This window comes from Vicia villosa, linkage group LG5 (genome assembly GCF_029867415.1).
Source record: "Vicia villosa cultivar HV-30 ecotype Madison, WI linkage group LG5, Vvil1.0, whole genome shotgun sequence".
Lineage (NCBI taxonomy): Eukaryota > Viridiplantae > Streptophyta > Magnoliopsida > Fabales > Fabaceae > Vicia > Vicia villosa.
Window position 1 is genome coordinate 152,422,261 of NC_081184.1, and position 20,428 is coordinate 152,442,688.

General features: G+C 34.8%; 3 protein-coding genes across 4 annotated transcripts; all 3 read right to left on the bottom strand.

Moving 5' to 3' along the window:
• Positions 1–458: 458 nt before the first annotated feature.
• On the bottom strand, positions 459–4,201 carry LOC131603254 (pentatricopeptide repeat-containing protein At4g02750-like). Its single transcript, XM_058875552.1, has 2 exons — positions 2,941–4,201; positions 459–2,435 (listed from the first exon to the last, which is right to left on the bottom strand). The coding sequence occupies exons 1-2, from the start codon at positions 3,731–3,733 to the stop codon at positions 1,489–1,491; spliced, it is 1,740 nt and encodes a 579-aa protein (XP_058731535.1). The 5' UTR covers positions 3,734–4,201; the 3' UTR covers positions 459–1,488.
• A 1,505-nt stretch (positions 4,202–5,706) lies between these two features.
• Positions 5,707–9,358, bottom strand: LOC131603255 (pentatricopeptide repeat-containing protein At4g02750-like). The gene has a single exon (XM_058875553.1). It carries the CDS (start codon positions 9,193–9,195, stop codon positions 7,090–7,092), a length of 2,106 nt encoding a protein of 701 aa, XP_058731536.1. The 5' UTR covers positions 9,196–9,358; the 3' UTR covers positions 5,707–7,089.
• Positions 9,359–12,753: 3,395 nt separating this feature from the next.
• On the bottom strand, positions 12,754–18,029 carry LOC131603256 (uncharacterized). Of its 2 annotated transcripts, XM_058875554.1 has the most exons (9): positions 17,342–18,029; positions 15,979–16,182; positions 15,635–15,877; positions 15,202–15,268; positions 14,931–15,101; positions 14,654–14,745; positions 13,940–14,119; positions 13,722–13,858; positions 12,754–13,552 (listed from the first exon to the last, which is right to left on the bottom strand). In XM_058875554.1, exons 1-9 carry the CDS (start codon positions 17,840–17,842, stop codon positions 13,366–13,368), a joined length of 1,782 nt encoding a protein of 593 aa, XP_058731537.1. In that variant the 5' UTR covers positions 17,843–18,029; the 3' UTR covers positions 12,754–13,365. The 2 variants fall into 2 exon arrangements, with proteins under 2 accessions (XP_058731537.1, XP_058731538.1); XM_058875555.1 differs by lacking the exons at positions 12,754–13,552; positions 13,722–13,858 and having other exon boundaries at positions 13,951–14,119; positions 14,650–14,745.
• Between the last annotated feature and the right edge of the window lie 2,399 nt (positions 18,030–20,428).

Below are 20,428 nucleotides of genomic sequence, written 5' to 3' on the forward strand. Positions count from 1 at the left end.
TTTGGTTGAGCTCTTTTCTCACGCATGTTGTGTTTGTTTTAAGTATATATTTTAATGATTTAAAAGATAAATCAAACATTTTATCATTACATTATATACTTAATGTGGAACTAATCACTCATATTTAATTAAATCCAACAATTTTTCATCATTACTTTTTAACACCTATTCTATAAGACTATTTATTCAAAATTTAGAAATGATAATCATAATTGCCCTTTTCATACTCCAACATGTATCTAATAAACTTCAATTGACTTGTTTAAAGTGAATGCCAAATTTCTTTGATTGCTAATGGATGGTGACTTAATGAACCTGAAAAATGTTAAGCATACGTACGTGATAGGCAAGCTTAAAGAGATGTGTCAAACCTCATCATTTCTTGTATGCTTATTCAGAATCAGTATGCATCAATTTGACAACCCTGGGCCATGGTACCTGGATCCTTTATTTATTTTCCACTGTCTTTGTATGAGAATATTTCTATCTTTAAACATTTATAGTTTTGTATCCTTTTCATATTATTACTATTAAACAACTATATGACAGTTTTAGTATTGCAGAAAAGAAGATTTTAGCAAGCAGCAACTGTTTAATTGACATGATTTAAAGATTGACATATGATATGGGAATTGACCAAATAAAACACACTCCCAGTATAAAAAAAAAAACACAACTAAAACACACTCGTGCAAATACACTTTTGAGAGAATATTGAAGGAGAGGATCCACAATGCACTTTTAAACATGATTTTGTATATACTTTAATATATATGCCTATCTTATATTCTTCAATGGACTATGAGAACCTCCTTCAATCTTCATGGCAAGTCCGCGCGATTTCGTAACCCTTACCCCATAATGTAAATCTAAAAATCATCGAATTTATATCACACACAGGAACAAACAGAGCCAAACTTTTCCATAAATACATCATAATTTACCCTTCATTTACTGCATTTGTGGATGCCCTTATTCAATTTTTACCTTTATCTCTACTTTGGAGTTCCCTTGTTCAACTTTTTAACATCAAGCCAATAATTCAGTTAATCCCTTAAGTTGGAAGATAACTAATCCTTTAAAGTCACATCACATGCATATGAATAATAAGAATATCATCCAGCAACAAATGAACCATTATATCTGAAATGCATGTCTCAACATATTTGATCACGGCGAGGCTGCTCTATTCAGGAAATTCAAATTCTTCAAATGCATGTTTTGAAATATCATCCTTGTATGTGTCACTGCTTCAAGTCCACCCTATCACAACTGCAATAAGTCACGGTCCCTAGTCCCCAGCTCCTAACTTGCTTAGGCTGTTCACAACACTTCAGATTTTCCTTGAATTTTTATAATCCTGACTTTTAATCTTTAGGGTTAGAGCATATTTGGCATAAAGTGTTAAACTTAAATGTTTAACATGATTCCTTCGCCCTGACTTTCAATAACACCTGCATTGACTCTAGTCTAAACTGTTTGCTTAAATTAACTTATAGCCTCTTCTTCAGAGTTACCCTTTACCTTCATATGTAATGCAATCCTCCTTAAAGCTTCATGAATATCATCTATATTTGGATGCGACGGATCACTTCCAACAAAACAATGGAGTTTGTTTCCAATCTGCATCCAACTAGAAGCTGTTTGTTTCTTAATTCCTTGCTCTTTCATCATAACCCTCACTCTATTGACATCCTTCCACTTGCCAGCAGCAGCATATATGTTAGACAACATCACATAAGCACCAGAATTATAAGGATCCAAATTCAAAATGCTCCTAGCAGCCAGTTCCCCCAATTTCACATTTGAATGGATATTACAGCCCACAAGGAGAGCACCCCAAATGCTGGAATCTGCCTTGAATGGCATCTCTTGGATTACTTCGCAAGCTCTCTTCAATTGACCCGCTCGACTCATAACATCAACTATACAAGAATAGTGTTCAGACCTTGGCGGAATACCATAATTATGGACCATCAAGTAAAAAAGACTCATGGTCTCATCAACCTTCCCAGCACGACAACAGGCAGATAGCAAATTCAGGAAAGTTATGCCATCAGGTGCAACACCGACTGTTACCATATGGTCAAAGTAGTACCGAGCTCTGTCATAAAGACCATGCTGCGAAAATGCAGCAATGATTGTGTTCCATGAAACAATGTCCGGATGAGAAATTTTCCTAAAGGCTAACTCGGAGTCGACAATTTCACCACATTTACTGTACATAGTAACCAAGGCATTGCTCACGGACAAATCTGAATCAAAGCCATGCTTAATTACAAGAGCATTCGCCTGTCTTCCTTCGTCAAGTAATGCAAGACTAGCACAGGCAGTAAAATGTGAAACAAAAGTCAAGTCATCAGGTTGCATACCAGTCCTGACCATTTGTGAAAATAAATTTAGTGCCTCCTCCCCTCTCCCATTCTGGGCATAGCCTACAAACCATGAATCAATTATGAAAATATGGAATATTAAGCAAGACAGTGCAATGAGAGTGTAAGAGAAAAGAACAATGCCATGCCATATTCCTAGGTTTGTAACAAGTTCGTCTTTTTCTCCCTCATCAAAATACATTATAAATGGATAAGACTACTGTGACATCAAACAAATGAAAAGAAATAGAAATGAATGAAGTGAAATAGAATAAAATTACTGATACTGTTTGAATATTTTCAATAATATGATGTAGAAAAATCCTATTAATTAGATGAAATGGAATGGACTTGTATCATGTCCAGCTCCTCTATCCACGTCAGCCAAAACTCAACCTATGAATTAATCTAAAGGATTTGAGATCAACAATGGTAATCATTAGATCAATTCAACCACTAAGCATTTGTTTGCATTTGTAGGCATGCACATCAACATTGGTAGAATTTAAAGCTTTGAATGAATAAATAAAAATGAATGAGAGAATGAAAATTATAAACATTGGGTTACCAGTTATCATTATATTCCAAGAAGCGCGATCTCTATATGGAATCTGTTGAAACAAGTTCCAAGCTTCCTCAATCTTCCCTTGTCTACAAAACCCAGTAATCATAGAAGTACTAGCAACAACATTCTTCCGAGGCATTCTATCGAACAGTTCCCACGCTTCCTCATACAACCCATTCTCAACAAGACCACTAATCATCACCGTCCACGAAACCTCATTCCTATTCGGCATCGCATCGAACAGCGCCCTCGCACGCCTAATCCCATCTTCCTTCTTGGCATACCCATCAATCATCACAGTATACGAAACAACATTCGGCCGCGGCATTTCTTCAAACAATTTCTGCGCTTCCTCCACGCGTCCCATTTTCACAAAACCCGACATCATAGCATTGTACGACGCAGTGTTTCTCTCCGGCATTGCGGTGAAGTAACTAAACGCGTCGTTGAGGTTGTCGTTTTGAACGCATGCGGTTATGATGGAGTTCCATGAAACGACGTTTTTGATTGGCATGGAGTCGAATAGTGATATGGAGTGTTGTAGAAAGCCGTTTTGCCAGTAGGCTGTGAGCATGGAGTTCCATGTGACGATATCTTTTGGGGACGTTTTGTCGAACAGGTGGCGTGCGGCGTTGATGTTACCGGCGCGTGAGAGGGCTGCGATGTTGAGATTGGCGTGATATACATGTTGGTGAGTTGAGAAAAGTTGTGTAGCGAGGAGAAGGAAGGAAGGGTGGTGGCGCGCGGTGGAGAATGAAAGTGGTTTCAGAGAAATCGAAAGTAGGCTAATGTGCATGGAGTAAGTAGTAATACAGGGTGTCGGATAGTTGGTCCTTCAGATCACAAAATCACACAATGTAAAATCAATGTTCATCCTAAATAAATTAGATTTCCTTTATTGTGCAACTAGGTTGGAGTTTAATTTGACTAGATATGAGTAAGAGACCATTGATATGAATTGTGAACGAAAATGAACCAAACAAATCAATTTATACAAATTTATGTGCATTAATATCCATAACTGTGCAATCGATTTTTAAGGCATGACAATCGATCGGCCCTCTTGTGCAATCGATTGTACCAAAACTGATTTGCATTATGCCAAAGCGAAAAAACACTTTTTAGGCATGACAATCGATTGTCACTTTGGTGCAATCGATTATCACAAGGTAGATTTTGAAATATTTTGAACGTTTGGAGCATGAAAATCGATTGTCATGTTTGTGCTATTGATTGTCACTGCAACTTTTCTTAAAAAATATTGTGATCTTTGCACCTTTTCATAACACTTCTTCATTGCAAGACATTTTTCAGATTATTTGCTTAACCATTGTGATAAGAAGGGATTTGCTACTACCATAAACTAGGGTTCTACTCAAAGAAGATAAAGACTAGAGACAAATTAAAAGTTCATTTCATTCAGCATGCTGCAAATTAGAGACAGCAGCTCTATTAAATACAAGACATAACTAATGGGCCTAGGAACAATATTTTGGCTGAGTCCAATTTGAAGGAAATAAAAATAAACTCTACTTAAAAATTAAATAGTTTAATTCATAATATAGTCCTGTTGCCATATGGGCTTCTTTAAAATCCTGCTGGGCCTATCACATTGCAATGATTTTCAAAAAGGTTTTCTTCATCTATAAAATGCAGAATTTTTTCAATTCAAATTACCTCTTCCAAAAAAGTTATTCTACTTATTTACCCTCATCTTTCACAAACTTTGTCAAGAACATTCTGCATAACATTTTCATATCCCATCAGATTCTTGTTCTTGAGGTTGAATAATTGATCTATTATATTTGGAAGGGAAGATCAAGATAATTGATACATCACTTAAGATTATAAAAGTGATTATTGTTCTACACAAATTATTCACCTCTTGTTATTGTAAAAATCCTAAGTGTCAATGAGTGTTTGATACTAGGTGTGTTGCATAAGAAAGTGGTGTGTATTTTCTTGTGGTTTATGTTTTGCAATGTCTCGTATACACATGTGGGGACCAACTTAGTTGCATGGAGAAAAACTTGCATAGATACGAACATAAATCACTGGTGTTAGGAACAACCAATAAAAAAAGAGAAATCTTTAAATTTATTTAAAATTTAACTTCTTTTTTAATTAGATTCATGGGGTGGTTGTGATTGAGTAGGAGAGAGAAAAAAAATATTTTTGTTTTTTAACTAATAAAAATTTATGATTGGTTGTTTGTAAAGTCAGTTGTTATGTTTGTGTTCATGCAAGTATTTTTCAGTTGCATGTCCGGTTGCTACATCTACAAATGTTTCCTTCAAGCGTGCGAAGTAGTTATGGATGTGGTTTCCGAAAATACTCCATCATGTATCCCACCTAAGTCTCCCAAATATTTAAAAGATTGTCACCTTGAACCAGAGTCGTCTCAAGTTTTTAGAGACTCTGTGTAAGCTAGGTATGGTTCAATCGTAGGTAACAAACAAAGTCTTATTTTTGCACGGTTTGATTGTGACAAATATTTTATGAGGTCCTATTTAACTAGAGTTTAACACTGAAAATTTTTAGGCCTGTATTGTAGTCCACCTTACACGCCCTCAAAGATGGTTTTGCCTTGATCCTCCATACAACATATTGTTCATATAGTCAACATAGATCTAGTCAACTTGATATCAAGTTATTAGAGGTTTAGTACTGCATCATACAGAATCCACATCTAATCCATCCAAAGTAGAAGCATATCTCATCGAGCGGACATGGAATGTGGTGCTCGATGTAGGTGTAGAAGAGAATATCCTCCTATAGTAGTCAATACAATACAAGGGTATTTGATATGAGTTTGGAGTGCAAGTGCACCACACTCGCATAAGTGGAGCTCTTGAGTGAGATGGTAGAGCCCATCAAGAAAAGCAGATACACTGATGCTTGTGCATGACTTTTCCCACAACATCATCATCCACCTCACTGCGTCCAAGTGTCTTTCGAACTCACGTTTCAGAAATTTTAAATGTGCATGAGCCCCTTAAATCTTTTCAATTTCTCAGCCAGCTTCCACCGAGTTAGATTGAATCATATCAACCATCACTTCCACCATTTCAACTTTGGTCAGTATGGTATGGTCCAGAAGAGGGCCTTGGATTGGCAAATTTGGCTGACAAGGGTAACAAGATAAGTTGTAGATACCAAAAATAATAAGGTAACAAAATGCAGTGACTGAAGAATTTGAACACATGAGCTACTATGAGCTCGTTAAAAGCTCCCGTGCTCCTGATATGGGTGGTATTGCCGGATAAGTTGCTGGGGGATTTTGTCCACAGCCATAAATGACGAAGGATAGTGGCTAACGACAGGCGACATTGACTGGGCGCCACGAATAAAAAAAACCAATCACAGCAACTAAATGCAGAAGCAAAGCAGGAGCTTTGTTATAAAGTTGGAAAAAAGAAAGAAATCTGAATCTTATTGATTGAATTCAAAATATTAATTAGAGCTAAGTTATATATTTACAACATTTCTCTTCTAAAATACGAGGAAGATTATTAGTAGGATGTAGCACTATTCAACAGTAAAATGTAAATATATGACTGTGGTCTGCGGATCAGTTATAAGATGTAAAAAAATATAGAAAACATAAGAACAAGAATGATGTATAACAAAAACTGAAATGTGTTAATAAGAAAGAAAAGAACAATTAGAACAATAGTAGGGAGACGACTAAATAATTTCCTTTATTAATATAAAACATGTAATGCTTGTGAATGTGTATAATCATAATTTTACATTAATAAACAAGCAATTTACTCGGCCAATATAGTGTTTCATATGGTACACATCACATAATTTCCACCCCTGATCTCCATCAAGACGCATGCATTTAATAATTTTCTGGACACTCTTTCAAGGGTCTATCTTAATCATTGAACTCAACACATAATTGTGTTGTAGCCCCAAATGTCTTAAGCTGCTTTGCTTAGTCAAAAGAAGCTTTCATCATAGCATCCTTGTTCTTCTTGCCTAACATTCGCATTTTGCACAGTTTCGCAAGTCCTTGAAATCTCAATCCATATCATAGCTTTTCATCTTGTTTCAATTAGACAGGATACAAAGTGCATATGATATTGTGGACCCTTCTTTCGAAAACATTCAAAGTTCAGAAGATATCACAATTTGATTGAGACTTTACCAGTGGTCCTTGCAAGAACACTTTCCACCAAAGAAATGATGAAACCTGCTTGAATCTCTTATAATGATTGGTCGAGCTATAACAATTGAAGCAAGCTTCAAAAATACATGACAGTCATCACAAATACGTATATTCTTCATGATCCGTATCGGTGAAACTCCATTAGGTTTTAAAGTTAAAGAAAATGCAAGAGCAAGTTTCTCACTATGGTGCGAGATGGATCTCAATTTTTCTTCCTCTCCCACGTTATGTAGAACAATACCCGTATCTGGATTATAGCCAATTTGTTGCAATTTTATGACCAATCTGTTCAATTCAGTATAGATTCTTTCCATTTCTGGATGATTTTGATCGTCAGAAACAAATCGGTGGACTTCATTCCCATCCTCGACCCAACTGTATGCAGCAAACTTCTTTGCATTGTTGTTTTTCATAAGAGATCTTACAACTGCTACATCTTTCCATCTCCCACATGCGGCATACAAGTTGGAAAGCATAATATAAGGTCCAGCATTATGTGGATCCAGTTGAAACAGATAATTAGCCGCAAGCTCTGCAGTCTCTTTGTCTCCCTTGGAGCAAACAGATAGTAAGGCAGACCAAATTTGGTAATCTGGTTTGTGAGGCATAGCTTTAATTAAATCCATCGCTTTGTCAATATTATCCGACCGACCAAGGAGAGTAATCATACATGCATAGTGATCTAACGTGGGTGTCATTCCGTGTTCACTGATTGAGTTGAAATATTTATGTCCTTCTTTAACCATATCAGCATTGATACACGCAGACAAGACACCCACAAAACTAATATTGTCAGGTTTGAAATTTTCTTGCAACATTCTTTCATACAGAGCCAAGGCCTCCTGAGCCTGTCCATTTTGTGCATAACCCAAAATCATGGAATTCCAAGGGATCACATTCCTAATAGGCATAGTTTCGAAAATTAGCCGAGCATCCAAAGGGACTCCACACTTGCAATACATATCAACAAGTGCACTCGATACAAGCACGTTACTATCAACACCTATAAGAATAATTTTTCCATGGATAACCTGACCGTGATACAAAGATGCTAACTTGGCACAAGAGCTTACGACACTAGAAAAGGTGTGGCTGTCAGGTCTAACATTTTCACGAAGCATGTCACTAAATAGCATCAAAGCACTGTCCTCTCTTCTATTTTGTGCATAACCAACTATCATAGTAGTCCAACAAATCTCGTCCTTTTTGGCTATTTTACTAAACATATTCCTCGCATCATCTACACGACCAGATTGAAAGTAGGCATTGAGAACATTAGAAACCGTAACTTGGTCAGGTTTCAAACCAGATAACTGCATCTTATTAAACAAATGAATGCACTCATCAGGGTTTCCCATTTTCACATACCCAGACATCATCAGATTCCACGAGACAAGATTTTTTTTAATCATTCCATCAAATAGCCAGCGTGCCCTGTCAATATCACCACACTTGGCATACAAATCAGTCACAGCGTTCCAAACAAAAGTATTTTTCTCAAACTCACCAACAACAACTCTCCCATGAACTTGTTTCCCAATCCTTAAATTCAAGAGCTGAGAACATGCTTGCAACGCGTTCACATAAGAGTACTGAGTAGGCTGAAACCCATCTTCTTGCATTCTCACAAAAAAATTCAGTGCTTTACTCGAAAGCCGATTACTTGCAAAACAAGCAACCAACGTGTTATATGAAACAGAATCCCTCTGCGGCATCTGATCAAAGACTGCATTCAAATCCTCGACCGAACCCACCTTGGCATAAGCAGAAAGCAATGCATTCCAAGAATAAATATCCCTCTTAGGCATTTTATCAAACAGTTGCTGAGCATCTGAGAGTTTTCCACACTTGGCATATATATGAAGAAGTTGGTTATGGATGAAGGAATCTGTGGGTTGAAAAAGTTGAAGTTCCATGTGAGACTGTAATCTCTTGGCTTGATTGAAGTCATTGGATTGAGCACAGTGAAGTATAAGACGAGTGTAGTCGGCGGAAGAAGCGGGACCGCGTGTGAACAGAAAATCTATGGCTTCGCGAAGTTGTTGTTTGAACTTCATCGTAGGTTTAATTAACTTGGCCATATGTATTCACCATATCTCCTAGTTTTGCTTTCGATGATTTTCTATGCGGCATCTTCTTTACTCTTTACGAGTTTGAGGCAAATTTTTCTCATTGATGTCAAAGTCAAATTATAGTAGGAGAGTTCAAATTTACACTCATTCAATAAATCATATCAAATAGATATTTTTTTAAATAATGGTTAAATAAAAAAAGTTATTATCATATAGATTATTTTTATAAATTTGAATATTAATTTACGATCATTTCATATGTTATCAAATTACGTCAACATTAACGTAATAAGAAAATGCTTTGGAAGAGTATGGACATATTTGTATGGGTAGAGTCCGACATTCCTATAATAGACCTTGTCATAGTATGCCCATCATCTTACTATCAAGCATGACTTAAGTCAGCTACCCACTTCAAAGCTTTTCAATAAACCTAATCAGAATTTGCCACTAATCAACTTATTATGCTGATTGCATATACTATAAACCATACTAAATCATACTATACATAATATTTTCAACTCCACTTGCATAAGAAGTACTCTCAATTATCTTCTTCTCTTTATGAGTTTGAGGACATTGTTTAACCGAAAACTTCGTGTGATGACCCAAAGGAGCGTTGACGGTTTTAGCATCTTGTATTTTAAACTGCTTCATCACTTTCTTCAAGTAACTAGATGGAGTCACAAGTTTTTCCTTCTGGCTGCATCTTCAACCGAGTTCGGTTATGGTTTTGTGTCGGTGGGACTGCAAGTTATTGGAATTTATAGTTTGGATAGGTGTTGTAATTGTAATTACTATAATCTGTTTATTTTATGTGGGAGGATTGAGGTTTGGTGGGCGGATTAAGTTTGTGTTACTGTATTATTTGTATCAGTATATGCAGGATTTAAATTGCTTTAAATTTCTGCTATTGCTATACTGAGGGCATCTCTTATGCCTAAGTATATTAATGCATATATTTCTTGACTGTTTCAACAAAAAAAACTAGATTAAGATAAGAACAATTCACTCTTCTTACACCTTCTCATGATATCCATAACCACGATTCGTTTAGCTTCACCAAGATCTTTCATCTCAAATTCATTATTCAAGATCTCCTTGAGCTTACCGTTTCATTTTTGCTAGAGCTTGCCATCAGAATATCGTCAACATATAAGAGGAGGTAGATAATTATTTTCTCGATCCTCTTCAATATGTATACACATCTATCATAATTACTTCTTACAAAATCATGTTTAAGAAGAAATTCATCAAACCGACGATACCACTACCTTGAACTTTGTTTCAATCCATACAAAGGTTTCTTCAACAAACATACTTTAGCCTTATCTTCTACAAAACCTTCAGGTTGTTCCATGTAGATTGTCTCTTCAAGGTGTCCATGTAAGAAAGTTGTTTTGACGTCCATTTGTTATAACTCATGATTATATTGATTTACAATTTCCATAAGTACCTTTATAGAACAATGTTTTACCACGGGTGAAAAAATTTCATTGTAATCAATCCTTTCCACCTAAGTGAAACCCTTCGCTACAAGTCTTACCTTAAACTTTGGTTCTTAAATTTCTGGAATATCTTCCTTCTTGAAAATCCACTTGCATCCAACCACCCTTTGTTTCTTAGGTAGTCTCACAAGTTCTCATGTACAGTTCTTCATCAGTGAACTCGTCTCATCATTTATTAGAATCAACCATCTTGATTATCTTTGCTTTTCTGTGCTTCCTTGAAGGTCTTTGGTTCTTAATCGTGCAACCCTTCAACCACATTCAAAGCATAACAAATAAGATCAGCATAACCGTACCTTTGAGGTGGTACAATCTCTCTCATAACTCTATCACGCGCCAACTGATAATTAGGAGACATTGTATGTTGCTCTTCAATAGTACTGAAATAGGAGTCCCTACTACTTCCCCTGTCTCTAGTCTCACTAGTAGGAACCTTCACCTCAAATTGAGTCTTTTCCACCATAGTTTCTGATTCTTTAACATCCAGTTCTTTTCACTTCATCCCCATACGAATCTCATCAAAAGTAACGTTCCTACTTATGATAAATTATGATCGTCTAGGATCCATCTTCCACATTTTGTAACCTTTCACCCCTTCAAGATAACCAATTAAGACACACTTCATAACTCTAGCATCAAGTTTGTCTTTTTTTATATGAGCAAATGCCAAAGCTCCAAAAATATTCAAATTTGAGTAGTCTACCTGTTTCACACTACAACTTTCAAAGGTGCCTTGAAGTTTATTCATGTGGATGGACATCTGTTGATCTAGTAAGTTGTTGTAGCAATAACTACACCCGAGAAACTCTTTGGTAACCCAGCTCCCAGCAACATACACCTCACTCTCTCTAAAATGGTTCCATTCATGCATTCCGCTAAGCCATTTTGTTGAGGTGTTCCAACAACGGTTATATGCCTCTTGATATCATATTTCCTACAAAACTCATTAAATTGCTCTTAAACAAACTCCAGACCATTGTTAGTTCTTAATACATTCAGTTTAGTTTTCAATTGATTTGCTATAAGAGTATACCATTCATTAAAACTTTCAAATGTGTCACTTTTACTTTTCAGAATGTAGACTCGTACTCTTCTAGAAAAATCATCAATAATAGATAGGAAATAGAATCCACCCCCATGAGTTGCCACCCTTGTCAAACCTCATAGATATGAGTGAACATACTCAAAAGGTCTACTTGAATTATGCACACCACTCCCAAACTTCACCTTGTGTTGTTTGCATATAATGCAATTATCACAAAATTCTAGTTTATTTAATTCATCATTCTCTATCAAACCTTGTCTAGCAAGTTCAACTAAACCTCTTTCACTTACATGTCCTAATCTCAAATGCCACAACTTAGATTTATCAAGAAGGTCTTGACTAGCTATTAATGCATGACCAATAACAGTGGAACCATCCAAAATATACAGCCCACACATTTTGGATCCTTTAGCCATTATTAATGCATCATGTGAAATTCCCAACATCTCACGTCAAATTCTAGTGCAGTAACCTAGATCAACAAACATACTTATGAACAACAAATTCCGCTTGAGTCTAACTGTACCAAAAAATTAATTTGTATGATACTCTTACTACTAAGATATGGGCAATGTTACATGAAATGAATCTAATTTGATAAGAGATTATTACAAATTTAATGGTCAAGAATAACTCAAAAATTTTAATACACATGGTCAGTCCAGAAACTGTGAATGATCATAATTTTCCAACCATAATATGTAGAATTAGAAAAATGACTCAAAAATTGACACATCAAATTGAAACATAAATATGTTCAAAAAAAAAAATTGAAACATAAATAGCTTGAACAAAATCATTGTGCAATTTAACTAACCAAGAATTTGGAACATCAAACTTTAAATTTTTCAACTGTCTTTGAATGAATTGAAGATCTTTTTAATTGATTGTAATACTAGAATCTTCCTTACCTAAATATGTTGAGTTTGTTGTGAGCTTTTTCAATTTTTTTCCTCTGCATCAAAAGAAACAAAACTATCCATATCTAGACAGAGCAAATTTATGAAGTAAGAATAAATTTAAGAGAATTCAATAAATAGTAAACGGAGTTCGTTCTCATACTATTCTGTCAAAAAAAAAAAACTTCATCTCACACAACAGTGACTTTACTTTCTAATATGGACGGAATTCCTTCTTCCCATAATACATCCTCCCCACCCAATCAATGATCAAAAACCGTTCTGCTCAAAAAAAGTATGAAATATGAACAACTTCCGTTTTGTTCTTTTTCAAAACTATGAAATATAAATCACCAAAAAAAAAAAAAAACACTATGAAATATGAACAAGTGCAACTAATTTTCAACTAACAATTATCTTGCCAGGCTACACAACAAAAGTAAGGCACCCATCACGACCTAACTTTTAACATTAGAGAAAACCGCCAAATACAGCATAGGAATCAATGAAGCAAGTGGGGTCGAATTAAGTAGCACAACAAGCAGATGCAACCGTCACCAACAATCCCATCTTCCACATGACAGCCTAAGCCCCACCATTGATATTCTTGTCATGTCCCCCAAAAGGTTAACCCATATCTTTTACATTCCTTTGGTCAAGGAATCTTTAGCTTTGAACGCCTGCATTTAAATCTAATAATTTACTTCTTGCAATTGAAGTCCAAATCTTATGTATCATTGAAATGAAAGGAGTCAGTAACATCAAAGTGCTTGGCAAGTTGCACGACCACCGATCGCACAGCTTCAGACTTTGGTGCAACGGAAGTAGGTAAATGGGGTAGGCAAAGCGGCAGATGTAGTTCACTTTCTTCGGGTGGGCAGAAAAAAGATATCACGGATCGGCAGAATATGAATCTGTAGATAAATAATTCAACACAACAAGTCTATTCAGTAACTTCAATTTTAATAGTGCCTGAAGAAGTATAAGCGGCGGTCAACTGAAACTGTTTCGTTCTACAGAATCAATCTCCAATCAAAATAAATGGATACATTGACTAACTCATAAAAACTAGAGAACAAATACCTTAAAATAAGTCGCCTTAAAAAAGGATCGTTTATAACTTGTGCCCATACTAAATCCATGATAGTTGATGAGCAAAGAATTACTTCCCACTCAGAGAAAGCATCGGCGATTATGTTCTCAGCTTCATTGTAGACATCCTATGGTTTAACATGTCAAATTAGACCAACCAAAGTTAAAGTTGATTTGAGGAAGTTTAAAGATAGTTCGTATACACTTACTGTATCAGTCTCATCAGGGATGAGACCAATCATTTGACAAAACGCTGATAGAGGAGCTGTCAAGAAAAAGGTAAATTGGCTTCCATTCTGTACATTAACACCAGTTGGGTCCTTAAAAACCGGCCTTAAAGGTGAAAGAAATAGAGCAGCCATCTCTCCCCTTTCAGCACCATGTAATTCCTGCAATCATTTATTAGACATTTAATCAAGACATGTCGATGTAAATAACACATTTTTTAGACATTTAATCAAGACATGTTGATGTAAATAACATAGGTCAAAACAGGTAAGTAACACAAGCCAGAAATCAAATCTTCTATACTGACTGGCTCCTGAAAACTAGTACAGAATCATCCTTAACCCCAAAAGATGAAGTGTTTTTCATTCTTTTTTGTAGCTTCACAGAGAATGTTAACAGCGACATTTAATAATTTAATAGCCTTTCTTTACACCACTTTAACTTTGTCCCCAAAGAAAGTTCTACATTCCAGCTCAAATTAACGAAGAAAATCAACAAGGTGTCATTCTTATGGCTAATGTATTGAAATTCATCATGAAATGTTGTGATATTAATATACGCACAGATTATGCAGAAACAAATTAATTATTAATTTCATCATGCCATTAACATATCAAATTAGATTTAAGGAATATACAGAAAAGCTCCGTCTGACAATGTCCAGGAAACACATACAAAAGTTTGGACAAACCTGCCTTGAATGCATGGCTGTTATCACTATCAATAATCAAGAAAAGAGGTTTCCGAGTGAAGGGAATAAGATCGCCGGGGTAGAGGTTATTTGAACCTGATAATTCAAATACAGTATATGTAAGTGCAGACACAACAGAGGTATTTTTTTCTTTTATAGCATACATTGGATACTAACCCAAAATAAAAAAGGAAAGAAAAACCGATTAATTTGCATAACTTTTCCTGGAACAATCATAACAAAAGTTTGACAGGGAAAAAACTTCAAGTACAGGTACCCACCACTATTTCCCTTGGGACCAAACCACAGATAGTTGTCATGATGACCACTTGATTCACTCTTGCCATTATTTTGAGATTCTGACATTCCAGAGTTTAGTTCATCAGAAGACTGAGAAAGGACTTTGTGTCTTGAATACTTGGATGGCCCACCATTATGAACAACAGCCTTCCCTGTATGAATAATCACAGATCATTATGGCAACTAACCAACATAGAACAACATGGTCTGCAGACGAATTATTTAAACTTGAAAATCAGATCAAATGTAAACCTGGGGCTGAAAGATATACTAGCACAACACTATCTGAAGGTAGCTCCTCACAAATTGTTGCCATAACCTGCGTACAAGTTACAACGTGAAGCTCAATGTATGAAATAAAAAATCACAACAGTGATTGGAAGACTGTGAACCAAATAATATAAGCAGTCAGATTTAACAAGTGAAAATGTTGGCTGCAGTTCATTAATCAGATTATACATGAGTGAAACCAAAAAAAGTTATGCAAGTATAGACAAATAAACATGCGAAAATATTATAATATATAGTAGAACCAACGAACCACAACTAAACCAGATTTTGATGTCCAAATCTTGTCATGGGAAAAGCCATAAAAATCTCATTCAATACCGCTTATTATAAATTTCAGTAAAGTGAAGATCAAACTTACTAGACATACTAACTTTCACTAGGCATAAAAACTCACTGCTATCACATGTGTCACAGATGGACGATACAAGGTAGCCTTTGTAGGATTAGAAGGTGTATTTGGATCTGTCATATCTGCAGCAAGGTTCATGTCTATTATCCCAGAAGCTCCTGAATGATCAATCACATCACCATTCTCCTTAGGTCTAACTATACGCTTTTGGTAGAATGATCCACTAGGCTCCCATTCTAAACATTGTATCATTCTATAGACGTCCAATGTAAGCTCAGCAAATTTGACCTGAAATGGAGGTTAGATGAAGATTCAAAAGCTTCAGTACCTTTCAGCCACTTAAGTTATTTATTAATACAAATTTAAGAACCACCATTGCAAGAATTAACCTCATTTCGATGATAGCTTGCTAAGAGTGCATCATGAAATTTTAAAACCCTTTTTGCATGAAAGCGAGCCACATAAGGAAGAGAAGCTTGATGAGAGTCAAATATAGCACAATAGCGCATAGGCCTGAAGCTAAAGCCATTATCTGCTTTTGTGAAGCGGACAATTTCTTGCACCACTTGCTTCCATTCTTTGAAGTTAGTATCCTGAAAATAAACATTTTATACTCATCAATTCAAACAAGCAATACAAAGATATTTCCTTCGCTGGAAAAATAGTGAAATACAAAGCATCAATGAACCATACTATGGTCAAGTTTCATAAGTTCTTTAATACCATAGTACAAAACACTAAAACTTCTTTATTAATAATGAAAAATGTGAATAGAAAAACAGAAGTATACAGCACACTCAGATTGAGAAGTGGTAGCTTAACTTTCAAATTGGAAACAATAACCTCACATTTGATTTGGTTTTACAACAGGAGGCCGCCATTTGATGTTCTTTGGTATAGTCAAATTGAAGTATCTCCAATAACCTTGTTACAACCTACTCTACAACGGCATTGATATCATGGTTGTTAGGTGCGTGCAACAGATCAGGAGATCACACGATCTCACACAACATTCATCCTTCGCCGTGGCGGCACAGTTTGACAACCATGTTTGATATCCTTCATAGTTTAGACAATAGTAAGGCGTACCAAAAGAGAAACCAGGGACTAAGGCTAAAACGACTAAAGCGGGTCATCCTATCTAACCTATAACATTAGCAAACTTTTCAATCTGTTTGTTTTCCCATCCCATGTCTATTTTCTCCAGTGGGGTCAGATATTAGGAACGAATTCCACTTACTAGTACAGAGATCTCAGTATCTCAACAGAACCAATCAATGATACAAACATAACTTCATATGATATGGAATGGAACAAATCACCGTGTATTCTATCTTATACAATAACTACCAAGACCTATCCCCTACATACACCAAATTATTGTTGTTTTCCTCAACCATATAAACCTAAAACTATTATAATTCATTTTTTTTTCCCAGAAGCCAACTAATTGATTTAAATAGAGCAGCTTCATCATTAATTTCCAAGTTAGAATACTTCTATAGATTAATACAAGAAAGGAAACATCATTTATCATTTATATCATACATTCATACGTCTACTTCCTTCTAAGAACTTCGTCACCAAAAACGAGTAAAAAAAAGAAAATCGATTATGACTACATCACTTTCTTTTTGCAGCGAAAACTAAATTTGGCAATTAACTCAACATTCAAAACTCGTCAACACTTCCAAACGAATCAAAAATTAAGCTCAAATTTAAGCTAAATTGAGAACAAAAACAACTTATTACCCGAAAAGTACTCTTGCAATCATCCACCAAAGCCACGAACCGTTCCATGAGATATTTGACCATCTCACTCCGGTTCAGAATCAACGAAACCAGCAAAAACCTCGCATAGAACCTCAACTCCTTAGACCGAACTCCTAGATCTTTCGACGAACCTTCGGATCCTTCAAAATACCTTCTGCTAAGTATAGCCTCATAGAAAACATAAGCCTCAACGAGAAACCTCGTTTCGCTAGCTCTCATATACTGACCGAAGTAGAGCTGACCAATTCGGCTCGCGATCTCGCCAATCTCCCATCGTTTAAGACCGCACTGAACAAGCTTCGCGCGATTTTCTTGCTGGTACTTCCACAAGCGCGTGTAGGCTTTGAAAACCTTGTGGAAGAAGTGGTTCTGGTTCACGCGACCGTAGGCTGGTGCGTCGCGAACCCTAGCGAACTTGTGGTCCGCGTTCTCCACCAGAGCTCGGAAAGTCTGTAGCGTGACGTCGTTGTCGTCAGACATGCCAGCTGAGAAGGAGAAAATAGGAAATAGTGATTTTCAGTTTTACCGCCGGTAATGATTTTCGCCGCCGTTCATCGGAGGAAAAGGGAAAAACGAGTCACCGGAAATTCCAACGAAATGTGTTTGTTGAAAACGCGAAAGAGAGGAAGTATGAAGAGGGCGGTTACACTTTTTTTTGTCAACAGGTACTGTCAAAGAATATAATATAATAAAATATATAATATATTAAATTTATTTAATTATTTTATTTAGGTGTGACTATTGTGAATGTTTTCTTCTTTTTCTAAGAAAAATATAAAAAATTGAAGTTTCTTTTCTTTAGCTTTTGCTTTTTTCTTAATTTTTCTTTTCTTTTTATTTTTGCTGTTTTGAGAGAGAAGTGAAAGGTAAGAGTGGCGTTGAGTTAAGAATTTGGATTATTTGATAGATGTGATTTGATGTAAGAAATTGTCATTTCATCAATCTTTTTTGGCTTTTCGCGCCCGGTTTCTATTACAGAGTGGCAGCAAATTAATGTTTCGGTTACAAGGAAAATGAAATGAAAAGCAGAAATAGAAGAGCAAAAGAAAATAACAGATGAACAAATTTTGATTTTTAGTGCGTTTAAGAAAGAGAAATGAAGTTTCTAAAGTTTAAGTTAAATGAACTGGATTGGTTTAATAGGCGAAGGTTTTTGTGGGAGTTTTTTAAACAAATAACTTTTTTTACAAAGGAGTTAGTATAATATAACAAATAATTTTTTTTACAAAACAGTAGGGTCCATTTGTTTTAGGTTTAAAAAAATAGATTTTTTTTTTATTTTTCAAAATTGATTTTCAAAATATTACAAATTTTTTTATATTCGTTTTGTTAAAATGAAACACTAATTTTGACATCCTATAGTTGAAAATCAAAACTTAGTTAAAATCGTAAGTTTTTCAAAAAGTTATAGTTCAAAAATGATCATATGAAAATCTATTTGAAATAACTTCAAAATTAACTAATTTTTTGAAATTTTGATATCCAATTTTTTTCTTCATAAATAGATGAAATGCCTAAAATCACATTTTAAGAATAACTATTTAAACCAAAATTTTATTTGAATCTTTTATAGAAAGTTTATTTGTAAAATTTTTTGACACAAAATTATGTAAAATTATAAAAAAAAAATCATATGTTTAAAAAAAGCCAAAACAAACTGGCCCTTAATGAGTGATAAAAATCGGGCTGAACTAGTGAGAATCGGCTAGAGTCAGTCAAAATCGAAAAATCGATGATTTTAGAAAATCGACGGATTAAATATTTGTTTTACTTTTTCTCAGACAAAATGACCTTGTTTTAATGTTTTTTTTAAAATAAATTAAAATATAAGTAGACTTTTGTTGTAAATTTATTTAGAATAACTTTCGCTCCTTAAAATTAAATTTATACTAATATATTTATTAAACATGAATACAAATCATGATTCAAATCAAAATGGAAACCTCCTCATTTTACTACTTTAATTAAAATCATTCTTTTTGTTGATTCAAAGCATAACCTCCTAGGGATTTGACACGAAAAAATTGTTTTTTTTTTTTTTTTTACTTTTTGTGCTTAACTTCTAGCAACTATATAATTTTTTGTATCATTTTTCAAGATGAGGTCTCATAATGAGATGATGCAATGACTGTTATTTTCTAGAGAGAGATTTAGTGAGATTAAATCCATATCATTCTTGTGTAGAATATACGCTCAGACAAGGAACTGGTAGGATTGAGTAAAGGTCGTTATAGAATGCAAGTTTGGAGCATAATTTGTGTGTATAGCTAGATTGTTATCAAGATTAATGGATATCTTGAATGTTTGCAATTTGAGTTCTTTGCATCAACAGAAGGGAAAGTCTGTTTAGATATGTGCAGTTGGCTTATAGTATTCAGATTGTTAATCATATGTTGTACCAAAAATACTTGTATATTAAATGTGCAAATAGTTGAAGACTCTATAATTTTCAATGATGAAACTATTTATTAGTATATTAAGCTCAAAAATACTTGTACCAAAAATACTGGTGTTCATTTTTTTTCTCCCACCTCTTTTGCATTTCTACTTAGTTTTGTAAGTTATCAGTTTGGCTTTTTGTCTTTTAGAATATCATGTTATCTATATCCTTACCTCGGTTATAGTTATCTATATTGCATTTTGTTTTTGCTATAAGTTTTTGTTGTTTACTAACCATTACTTGTGCAGCAAATTAAGGCATAGATCATCGAATCGCTATGGTCATTCCACTCTCTTTTAACTTTTTGTAGTTGTACCTAATTTTATTTGTCTCGTTTGTGTTTGGTGAGTTATTTGTTTGAAGTATGTGTTTGCTATTGTGCATTACATATCTCATTCATTTTAGCATTTATTCATTTATTTACATATCTAGAATGTCACTGATAACTCAAAATTTGTGAGTTATTAAGAAGCCTAATACTTGGATTTATCTTTTATTTTAATTATTCAGTAGCTTAATTAATTACAATTTGTTGTTTTAGAATTATTTATAAATAGCACAATAGGCGCTTTCTCCTCTTAGTTTTTATTTGTTTGTTACTTGTGTAGAGTTAACTTCGGATGAGG